This window comes from Leptinotarsa decemlineata, unplaced genomic scaffold (genome assembly GCF_025532065.1).
Source record: "Leptinotarsa decemlineata unplaced genomic scaffold, Ldec_3_MD MMD2_tig00026361_RagTag_RagTag, whole genome shotgun sequence".
Lineage (NCBI taxonomy): Eukaryota > Metazoa > Arthropoda > Insecta > Coleoptera > Chrysomelidae > Leptinotarsa > Leptinotarsa decemlineata.
The window spans coordinates 2104529-2117160 of record NW_027412704.1 but is presented as its reverse complement, the minus strand read 5'-3'; the positions used below and the strand labels follow the sequence as shown (position 1 = coordinate 2117160).

Here is a 12632-nt window from a genome sequence, read left to right as displayed (position 1 = left end):
TTTCAATGTGTTTGGAAGAAGATGGACAATTCAATATTTTGTTAGAAATCTCTATTTTGTTATTCAAACTATCTTCTGCTACGGAGGCAGATATCCAGCCACTTTATACAAAAATAACTATTTTGTCGACATGTCTTATACTGGCCACAGTGATAGTGAATCGTGAAAATTGAAGGTTGAATGGATCACGCATCATTCACGCATCTACTGAATAATCCACAGGGTGCGTCAAAACTAGGGTCCAATAAGTGAATGAGAAAAATAAAAAACCCCAACTTTTTCGAATGGGAACCCCCATTTTTTTCCCTTAAGGTTCAATTCTATTATGAAAATAAGCCCTAGTTATGATACACTTCCTTATACCCAAAACTCATAATTTTGGTGATTTTCCGCAATATAAGTTATCACGCGAGGATTTACGTTTTTACCCCCCACTTTTGTCCGGTGAAATTTCTTTGTTGCCTAGTTTTCATTGAATATCTCGTGAAAAATAATTCCATACTCAACGTGTCTTATACTGACATAAATTGAATTCTCATACAACCGAAAGGTTTAGTGAAAAAAACCTCAGAATCAGTGATTAGGTATTTATTTTAAAATCATCACAATGCTGCGTTCTCAAAATACTACTAGTTATAACAACAAATTGATACTATAATAATAGACTTTGGTATATATTTGCACTACGGATTACACATTCAAGATTGAGTCTGAACCCTTTTCCGTTTCAGGTGAATCAAAAATGTGAAAGTCTAGTGAGAAGAAAAAAGTTCAGACCCAATAAAAAATCACAGATATTTACAAATTGTATTTCAGTTATGTACAATAAGAAATCAATGAGTGTTTCCATCTGTACAGAGGTTTTCCAGTTCAGGTAATTGATATTTTCCCATTGAAACTTTACCAAATTCGGTTGAATATTGAAATCTGATACTTTCAATATATCTGATCCATACCTCGTCTATGATCAACAAGGTTCAACTCAAGTTTGGATGTGATAGTGGATACATAAAAAGATGTACCTAAAAAGAACACTGAGGCAGATTCTTTGATAAATAACCAACATGGGATGGCAGAAAACACAGATTTAACTCAGGCTATATCAAGAAAAAAACCAAAAAGGAATCATAAGAGCAAGCAATAAATATAAAAAAGGACCAAGAGATGTTCTGAAACTAACTGGTGTGGTTTCAAATGAAGAGGAAAGAAATAAAAGAAGAAGAATACTGAAACCAACATCGTTGTTAAAATAGTTAAAGCAAGAAGAAGAGAAAAAGAAATAGGAATAAGACGACTGTCTGAAACATCTTTCGTGGCAGTAGGTGCACAGAAAGCACGAAATGGGGTATGCAAAATGACAGAATAAGAAAACCTGGGAAGAATCCAGAAAAAAATGTTGATGAACAGATGAATAAATTAACGGACCAACTCGAGCAGCAACAAGGCCTCTATGAGTTAGAACTCCGGAAAACAATGAACATTTGTTGTGGAAAGTGATGGCAGGTTGTAAAAGAAAAAGTCTGCTGCATCAGCTGCATAATGCTGCTGCATAATGACCAGCAAAAACGATTACTGAAGAATCATGAACTCTTTTGAATTGCGATCTGGACAACAAACAAAAGGTTTTCAGCTGTCCTTAGGTTTTTACTTCTGTCATTTCATTTACCACAGCAGTAGATACTGTCGAAGATGAAGATGCAACCAACGCAGTGCTACTCCATTTAATGTCTGGGTCTTCGGTTTTATTCCGTCGTTGGCGAGCGCGATTTTGTTTTTATCAGTTTTATTCGTATTCATCTTAATGCAGGTAGCTAATACTGTATTCATGTTAATTCCCTTTACCTTCTGATTGAAAGCAACTATATGCTCATGAACTTTTATCGCCTGCCCTCTGTGAACAATATGGGTGATGACGACAACAACCACAGGGGATCTTAAGGCCTATGAGTGCGGAGTTAGGTGGGAAAATGGGATCCAGCTGCAAAACTAGGGCATCGGCATATGACTTCTGGAAAAGATTTCTCATAGTATTCCAAAAAAGAGTTCACCGAGTGTAAAGAAATGGTGGGGTTTTCCTAGATCAAAGTGTCATATCCGATGGAATGAAGATAAAATAAATCCCAAGGGCTCGCTAAATTCGGCAGTCGATATGTGCTACAGCCGTATGATTGATCAGCGAGGGAGTGAATTTTCTGTGGATTACTGAGGAGGAAACGAGAGGAAAATGACGATGATCTAAGAGCTTGGCCTAATTATATTAGCAGAAAATGTCCAAGGCCAGTACTGGTAGTAAAGGAGGATCGTAGGAGGATCAACAGAAGCCCAGAGATAAATGGTAGGTACTCCAATTCCACGAGGAATCAATCATTGCACTTGAGCACTGTGACTGAAAAACGCACCTACAGATTCCGGAATGTTCCATGTGGTGTTCATCTAGGGAGTGAGGGGAACTTTTATAGGCCGATATAGGCCATCGTGGGGCCTCAGCAGATTCAGCGAATCACAGGAAATAAATATAGTTCCGTTCATATTGCAAATCGGTCTAACTAGAGGTGCCATTCTGCAGGGATCAACTTGGCGGTGGTTGGGCAGTGGTCTCAATAGATGAGTTACTTCCAGTGACTGGGATATATTTAACGAACCGGAAATAACATAATGCATCCATAACCCTGTCCAGTTCCATGGAGAAGATCTAATTTTTCGATGACATGGCTCATAAAATCGATAATTCATTCTTCAAGTAGACTTTCCCACTGGAATTGAAACCGAGTGGATAAAGACAGTTCCTCCTCCAACCCAACAAACACATCTCGTACAAATTGAAAACACTCGATCTAATCCCTCACCCCATATTTAGCGCCCCGGCGTTTCTCCCCTTTCCCAAGATGAGGCTCACGTATCTGTTCCCGAACTATTGGTGTCTTGCACGTCTGGCTGAGCATCGTCGAGAAGGAGTTGTTGCTGTTTGAGAACCGCGAGACGTTGATGTGTCAATTCCAAGTGATGCTTCCGCCATTTGATCCTCCTGTTTTGAAACCACACCTTCACCTGGAAGCGGAAACGATTAATTATCGAATGGGTTGTGGTTTTCAGTAAACAGTTAGGGGTATGGTTTGGTGATAATAGGATGAGATTAGGAATATGTTGGAAGGAGGTATACTCCTAGGTAATGAGAAGTGTTTGAATTTATTCATAATGTTCATGTCCTCTTTTAGATATATATCTTATGATAATCCTACTCTAATACACACATCGGAAAAGTCTAGGGATATTTTTATACCATACTAAATATCATAAAAATAAATGCATGAGGTCGTTTAATTTCGATTAAATTGGTACACTCGACCACCCTGTAGATTTCTATGGGTTGAACAAAGCCTGCAAAAACGGTAACTAATCTTTCATCAAGTTTTTTACAAACTGTAGGTTTTCGGCTAAAATGAATAATCTGAAAGTGTCGAGTTTGTACATTCTATGCAGTTCTTGCTCAGCAATTAAACTGGAAATATTGTGCTTTAACATGGAACGCCATCACTTACCATTGGCTGAGATGAATAGAGCTGTAGGGCTTCTTCAAGGTGGCATGCGACAAAATGATGTAGCTCTTCGTTTGGGGGTCTCCTAAAGTGTTATCAGTCGATTGTGGCGGCGTTTCCGTGAAACTGGCAGTCCAGCCGAACAACATCCAGGACGAGGACGCGCTACAACTGCAGTTCAAGACAGATTTTTGGTCTTAACCGCAAGAAGACAACCGACAATCACAGCACCTGAGTTGGTTAACGTGTTGCAGCAGACGCACCAGGTAACCATTGGTCGTGATACTGTCAGAAATCGACTGCATGAAGCAGATCTCCACAACAGAAGGCCACTTAGATGTCCACCTTTATCGAGAGGCAATCGCGGTAGAAGATTAGAGTGGTGTCAAGAACATCAAAACTGGGATGCAAATGATTGGGCCACAGTTTTGTTTACAGACGAATCCAGATTTGGATTTCATCCAGATTCTCGTCGAGTAAGACTGTGGAGACGACCTGGAAATAATGAACGTTTGAGACACGTCCAGGAAGTCCACACGTTCAGAGGTGGTACAGTAATGCTATGGGGCGGAATCATGATCGGCGGCAGAACCGATCTCGTTTTCCCAAATCGCTCCCTCACAGCTCGACAGTACCTGGACACCATTCTTCTACCTATCGTCCGTCCGTTTGCTGGTGCTGTTGGTGAAAACTTCCACCTAATGCACGATAATGCTCGTCCACATGTCGCGCGTCTAGTGACTGACTAGCTCACCAACGAAGGAGTTGATGTATTGCCATGGCCAGCACAATCACCGGACCTGAATCCCATCGAGCATGTGTGGGACATGCTTTAACGAAGAATTACTCCGCATATGGGGAATATTCACACAACGTTTCAATTGAGAGAGCTTTTAATCGCTGAATGGGCGAATGTACCTCAACAAGACCTTTACAATCTCATTTTGTCGATGCACGATAGATGTAGGGCCGTAATAAACCAGCGTGGAGGCCATACTTTGTACTGATTCCAATTTTTTTTTGTATTATGATTTTTTTTCGGGGTGCCAAAGAAGAGCCATATTTTTTTTTTTGCTTATATGCGCACTCAATATTTTTGACCATTTAATAAATTTTGTTGTGAGTTACATTCGTTTAATAATCATCCGTCAACTTTTTTTTCCCTAAAGCGATCTAAAAAAAATTATTGCCATTTTTAAAAATATCCCTAGACTTTTCCGATGTGTGTAGATAAAATGTATTGTTTGTTGTTGTATGATCACGATGAAAAAAGTTTCAATAATCTACATTTTGATATGAAATTTGAAACATTTGAAACAATTTTGAATTTATGAAGTTCGACGACACCTTTTCATAAATCAATACTTATTCTGCTGGGCATTTTTCTTCTGAATAGATACGGGGGTCGAGTTATAGTATGTATTAAACAGGGCATTTCTTTAATGCCCCAAACTCGATACATTGAAATTTGAGATAATGAATTTAATGCATGAATGCTCTATTTTGAAGTGATATTGACAGATGAAACTTTCAAGATGGCGACTAAGCGCCACAGTAACCTCAGGATCTCTACAAATATTTATTATTCTCTGCCATATACTTGTGATGTACTGTTTGGAACCTTTGGTGTAGTAATGAATATTACTGGAGTTTTTTCCCTACACCAAATCGTTATTTTCACACCTCGACACGTGTTTCGATCACCAAGTGATCATCTTCAAGAGGAAGATGATCATTTACCTATATTCCTCTTCGAAAGTCTCCACACAGTAGAAGGAGACACCTCACAAACCTTCGCGACGGAATAAGTAGACTGTTCGGGATTTACTACCATCTCACCAATTATTTGCACTTGCTGTTCATTCGGAATAGACTGATGACATGGGGGCTTTTTGTTATGTACACTACCAGTAGTTGTGAATTTGGATACAAGTTCCCTCAAATATTTCTTACAGATAATCAATCGTTTTAAAACGCCGTTTTTATGGGTCTCTTCAATCTTAAGAATAGGTAAAGGTCGCAGAGGGCCAATTCTGGTGGTTGAGGCGTGGTTACGGAGTTCTTTTTGGCCAAAAAACTAGGAACGAGCAATGACGAGTGAACAAGTGGTGCAAAAGCCATGAGTTGTTTTCAACAATGCCGGAAGTTTTCTTCATATTTCTTCTCGCAAACGGCGCATAACTTCAAGATAATACTCCTTATTGACTGTACGACCATGTGTCAATTATTCTTGATGCACTACGCTACGGCAAAACCTCAACATTTGATCAAACTTGGCGTGCTTGTTTTGGTTTTGCCTCTCCTTGGCTCTCTCATTGGGATGATTGGACAAATGACCTCTCCAAACAAATCTGCGATGCTTATGCACCGATTTTTTTTTTGGTCAAAATTCAGCAACTTCAGATAGAACGTCGCTGCCACACGCTTCATGCTCAAAATTTCCGAAAAACATACATGGCATATGTCAACATTTTCAGCAACTTATCTAATTGTGATTCGACGATTTTCCATAACATTTTTTTTAATTTCCTCAATATTTTCATCAGTTGTTGATGTGCTGGTTCTAACTTTCATGCCTCTCACCAACAACCTAAACGTGCTAAACATCTGCTAAACATCTGAAACTGTAAACATACGTTCGAGACATGTGTACCAACTTAAAACATTTCTAACTGTATGTAAGCACCGCGCGAAATTTAAACATTCACCTCTGTTTTTGAAGAGTCCACGTATTGATAGTGAGAAGCTGAGAGCTCCATCTTATCGCAACAGGCATTTTAAAAGTAGAATTTAATTCACCACCATCTTCATCTCAGAAAGAACATAGACAACAATTGAAGTTACTTACTTGGGCTTCTGTTAACTGAAGCGTATGGGCCAAATAGAGCCTTTCTGGACCAACCATGTACTGCTGCCTTTCGAATTCGGCTTCTAGTCGCTCCAGTTGCTCCGGAGTGAAAATCGTCCGAACTCTTTTACTTTTGCAGCTTTTTTTGTTTTGCAGGAGATTCGATGACATGTGCTTCAAGGTTCCCCTCACTGAAACAATCACCAGATTATCAAATTTAAATGCTACCACAATGTTGTGGGATATGGAAGATATTTATCTGGCTCTATTTTCATTCATGATGATGATATCACTGAAAAGTATTCTGTTTTATCTGGATTCCTGGGAACTGATCCATTACTTTGTCGAACATTATAGGTACAGGGTATATCTTGACGAGGTAACGGGATCTATATATATAGAAAACTGAAAATTGATAGGATAGATGAAGAACTAATAGAGAATTCAACTGAAATATTTTCGTTGAGGTGACGTTTTGGGTTTAACCGCAGTAGGGCGATGTCGTGGGATACGGAAGATATTTTTGACTCTATTTTCATTCATGATGACGATATTACTGAAAAGTATTCTGCTTTTTCTGGATTCATAAAAACTGCTCCATCAATTTGTCGAATTTTGCAGGTATATTGAATAAACCAAATTGAAGAGCAATATAACTTCATGAAGTTGTTATAGGTGAATGCTTTTTAGGAAATCGTTTTCCTAACACCAATAACAAATTACTCTTCGAAGATATCTTTCATGAATGGTGGTTATAAGTCATAGATCGACCATGAGGTCAACAAATGCATCAACATTTTGAAAAAAATATCACTGTCTTATTGGAAGAGCTCATTACTTGGTCCCATTGGATTTACTAATCACAGGTAATACTCATGGTGTCGACTAATGAACACTAGTTTCACAAGGGTCATAACTGGGACCTCTCTCATTGAAAATATATGACTATTCAAATTCTTTTCATTTTAATTACCAGTTTCGAAGTCCTAAATTCAACTTTCGTAAAGACGAGTTTCTTTTCTTGATTTCAGAAACTTCATCTATAGCATTTATGTCAAAACATATATTGATAATGCCAGAATTCTAAATATATTTGCAGAAAACGTTGCCGAGTGGTAATAAATTCATGGTTTCAGTCAGTTGAAGTTTATTTTTTCCTTTCTGACTGGTGAGTGAAATTTTGTACTTAACAATGTTTTTGCTTTTGATTTATCACCTGTTACTTTTGCTCAAATTTGAAAAACTTGATCTGGCGTTAGAAATATGTACAATACTCAGAGAGAACATCAGTTGAAAGGGTAATGAAGCCAGGCTCCAGTCTGCTTGAAATCATGACGACAAACAATACTCAGAGAAACAAATTATTTGAAAATCATGAAGGAAACCTTGGATTTGCTGGAACATATTAACAATTACCGTAAAGATGAGTATTTTCTATCGATCAATGAAGAGATTATGTTTTCTTGCAAATTAATTATTGAAATATTAAGTAGAGCCACTCATACGGTTTATTCAATGATATCCTTTCGTAACTTCAACTTGGATCGGATTACTTTTTGAAAGAAACCCGATATCTGTTATATATCTTCTCAGATGTTCGGATGATATAACACTTTGAAACAACAGGTCATAGACACTTACCTGTTTGTCTGGAGGGTGGGCATCCATGTCCAACGGGGGATAATGGCCCGTCGCTACGGCTGGAGCTCCATGTACAGGAAGTTGTAATCTGCTGCAACCTGATACCAGCGACCTCTCAGGGCCAACTGGATGCACTGATAGGTTCACAACGCTAAGATCGGTGGATGGATTTCCTTGAATGAAAAAAAAAAGGTTCAGCTTGTTATATACAGTGTGACCCATTTTTAATGGAAACACCCCCCTAAAATTTGAAGTTGTAAATCGATTTTAATAATTTTTTTTCAAATGTCAAGTACTAAAAGGTCTACTTTGTGACAAAATTTGAAATGTTCATTTTTTTCTTAGTCGAAAATCGGGATTTTTTATTAGCGATTTTTTTATTTAAAAAATCACTACGCCACTGGATTCAGAGTGCCTCTAAACAGGTGTGACTAAAATTTCATGAAAAAATATTCATTATTAACAAAGTTACCATAACTTAAAAATTCGAAAACTCACACAGCTAACAGTCACAATATATCATTTTTCTTATGATTTCAACAATAAAGTGCCGCCAGATGAAAAAAAACAAATAGCGTAAATATTCTTAATGAAAATAACGGAATTACATTCACACAATTCAACTAACAATGAAGCAAAAAATTTTAATAAACGTAACTAATAACTAATTATTGAAATGTTTCGATTCAGTGCAACAATTAATTCTAACTCATATTCTAGTAGCCTCTACTAATCCACCACGTATTTCCATACATGTGTCGTAGCGTTTACGAATGTTTCTGATTACGTTCCTTAGTTCTTGAGGGCTAATATCTGCACATACCTGTCGAATTCTTGCATAAAGTTCATTTCTATCTCTTGAGCGGTTTTTGTAAACCTTTTGTGTGAGATGTCCCCAGAGAAAAAAGTCCAAAACTGTGAGGTCTGTAGATCTGGGTGGCCACTCTATAAACGGACTACCACGGCCTATCCATCGGTTTGGAAAATGTTCGTTAAGCCATTGCCTCACAGATCTGACATAATGAACTGAACACCCATCTAACTGGACAATTAAATTTGATCGTTCATTGATTGGCAGCTCGTGAATAGCATCCCAAAACTCTGTGTTTAAAAATTCTAGAAACCTCTGCGCATCAATGTTTTCCTCAAAAAAGAAAGGACCAATAATTCGTTCGTTCAATATCCCACACCAGACGCTGATTTTTTGGGAATACTGGCTTTTACAGTTTATTAACCAGTTAGGATTTTCCGCTGCTCAATAGCGACAATTCTGTGATGACACTACTCCATTTGTAGTGAAAGTGGCTTCGTCGGTATATAAAATATTTTTTAGGAAATTTCTATTGTTTAAATATTCCCCTTGGGCCCATAAACAATATTCAAGGCGTCTTGCTTCGTCGCCTTCTTGAAGTGTGTGTAAAAATTTTGGCTTGAAAGGTTTAATATTCTTCGTCTTGAGACATCTCCGAATAGTTTCTCGTGGAATATTCAAATCTAAAGTGGCATTCCTTATACTGGCATTAGGATTATTTCCGAAATCATCTAAAATGATTTAATCATTCCTGTCATTCCTGTTTCGTATTTGTACAGGATTACTTTTTAACATCATTTTTGATACTGCACCAGTTTCATTGAATATTTCATTTATTTTATTTACCGTACCGCAGCTAATACGAGGACGATCTGGATGTCTCTCATTAAATACTCTACAAACCCTCTCTAGCACTTCTAACGTCATCTCCCGAAAGGCGTACAATTTCAATTTTCTCTCTTACGCTCAATCTTGCAGCCATGACATAAAATAATTCGAAGAACTGTAAGGTGAATATTGTTGACAATAGTACACTTAAATCTTTCACAAGTGTCAAACTGTAATATCATTTCCATGGCAACTAAGATTTAAATTGAAATATTAGGTCTTAGTTTTAGTTAATTTGCGTGAAAACTTGAATGTAATTCCTTCATTTTCCTTAAAAATATTTACGCGATTTGTTTTTTTTTCATCTGGCGGCACTTCATTGTTGAAATCATAAAAAAATATTCTCATGGCTATATCTGTTGATATAGGGTGTTTTTTGTAACTGTTAGCTGTGTGAGTTTTCGAATTATTGAGTTGTCATAACTTTGTTAATAATGAATATTTTCTCATGAAATTTTGGTCACACCTGTTTAGAGGCACTCTGAATCCAGTGGCGTAGTGATTTTTTCAATAAAAAAATCGCTAATAAAAAATCCCGATTTTCGCCTAAGAAAAAATATCGTAGTATGCCCTGAAACTTTAATAAACATTTCAAATCATGTCCCAAGGTAGACCTTTCAGTACTTGACATTTCAAAAAAAAATTATTGAAATCAGTTCACAACTTCAAATTTTAGGGGGGTGTTTCCATTAAAAATGGGTCACATTGTAGGATGAGAGAAAAATGAAGGTGCAGTCCTGATAGTCCTTCATTATTCGCCATTGCTAAGTTACTTACTTGATGTGCATAATGGCACTATGACTTGGATAATAGAACTCGAGGGGAAAATGTAGCAATTAGTATTTTATCCGTGTTTTCCCCGTTTTCATCATTATTATCATCCTTCGCTATTTTTAGCAATGATTCATTTAACTCACCTATATTTTTACTATCACCATTCAAGCCTAATATCGCAGCTATTGTAAAGGACTTATTTGTAGCCGAAGAGTTACTACGGCATCGGCCATCTTCTTCCTGAGTCAGGTCGTCGCATAAAGTTGGAGTCGTCTGATCATTTTCCCGAGTTTGCTCCTCCAACTGATGGTAACTCAAGAAATGACTAAGCGAAGTCGAGTAGTTATAGTGGTGCAACATCCCTGACGATTGTCTCTTCGAAATGTTACATCATGCCCTGCAAATAAATATGTGTAGATAAAGTTAGGGAAAGTTTTTTTTTAATTTACTTTATTTAAAGTCGCATCAACCTCTAGGGTTATTGGCGACTGAGCAATGCATCAGTTGAGGGGGTATTATATGGGGTTGAACAAAAATTTTACAGTATTTTCAATATTACACTTAGGTCCTTATGCCATCGTTGAGATGCCATTCAGTTAAGGAATAACAAAACCACAGGTGATTCTGTAATTCCCGTATCCAGCTGGGCTACCAACGATGACTGAATCCTAAGGTGTGTGTATCCGTGCCGGTAGGATGAATGGCACTGAGCCTATCAGCTGTCTCTACGGAACCTTCGAGATACCGGGCGCCATCTCGTCGTAGCATCGCCTTGTCACGGTAATGCGGAGCTCTGACGTGATTGACCTTCTTTCCCTACCTACTCGTGGGACTTTTATGGACAGAGTAAATTCAAAAATTCTTTCTGACACTGGGTGTACAGAGGAGATGGATGTCGAGCTCACGACTCCAAGTGACCTCCCTGTAAATTTAGATCAGGAGCGAGAGCTTTTCTTCTGGATGAAAAGAATCGCTTGGGATGATAATATCAGTATAGCAGGGTTTTCTGAAAACATTGAACTCAAATTTATTCTGATTGTGTGTCAGGTCTAAGAAATTTATCTGTTTCTCGATCTCTATTTCGAGTGTGAACTGAATGTTGCTATTGAGATTATTCATGAATGTCATAAATTGGTTCAGCTGTCGTGTAGTACCTCTGAAACAGGCGAGAATATCATCTACATATCTGTACCAATAATGAATATGCTTTTTACCCAGGTCGGAATTTACTATTATAGTCTCCAAGCTGTTCATAAATATGTCTGCTAAAAGTGGACTAAGGGGTGAGCCCGTTGGTAAACCTGATTCCTGTTTATAAAATTTGTTGTTGAACTGTAGGTAGCTCTGATTCAAGCACACATCGAAAGCTGTTGAAACTTCAAAGGAAGTGATATGGTCTACTTTGGCTTGATCTAATATATCTGAAATGAGGGACTTACACTCGTTGTTGGTATGTTGGAAAACATACTCTTTACATCGAATGAAACTAAAATTGAATCATGTGGCGTGGTTTGGTTCCGTATGTTTTCTACTAAAGTCAATGAATTTTTAATGATGTGAGGTGGGACGAAATTGGTAATATTTTTCAACAACTTGTTAAGACGTATTCCTAGTTCTCTTACTGGACTTTTTATATACGAAACTACCGGTCTTAAGGGGTTATCCTCTTTATGTATTTTTATCAGGCCATATAGTTTAGGGCAAAAGGGGTTCATGTTGGAGATTCTTCGTTTCTCTGATTCCTGAGAGAAAATTTTTCAGTTCATTTTGACTATTTTTCGTTGGGTTTTTCTTGATGACAGTAAGGTTTTCATTCTGAATGACTGATTGAAGTTTCTGAAAATATGTTTCTCGTTCAAGGATAACGATGGCATTCGATTAATCAGCTTCCTCTCGATATAGAACCACACCACGCCTTTTGTGAGTGAGCCTTAATTTTTCACTTCAATACGACCATTTGTCATCATCAACTGGAATGTTGAGGCCTTCTGCTCAAACCAGTGAGATCATCTTTAGAAAATTTGTTTGTGATGCACGAGGAATCAGCAGGTCACTAGTCCTATAGATCGCAAAGGCTGCACTTGGGCCAACAGTGACAATACTAAGGAAATATCGTGAAGAACTGGAAGAGCTC

The 12632-nt window shown here is 37.7% G+C and overlaps 1 protein-coding gene across 1 annotated transcript; it reads right to left on the bottom strand.

The window, feature by feature from the left end:
* Positions 1 to 605: 605 nt before the first annotated feature.
* LOC111502795 (uncharacterized) lies at positions 606 to 10891 on the bottom strand. Its single transcript, XM_074184995.1, is given in 5 exon segments — positions 606 to 3048; positions 6385 to 6575; positions 8026 to 8064; positions 8067 to 8185; positions 10629 to 10891. Coding segments are annotated over 5 exon segments (735 nt in total). The 5' UTR covers positions 10859 to 10891; the 3' UTR covers positions 606 to 2892.
* Positions 10892 to 12632: the final 1741 nt, after the last annotated feature.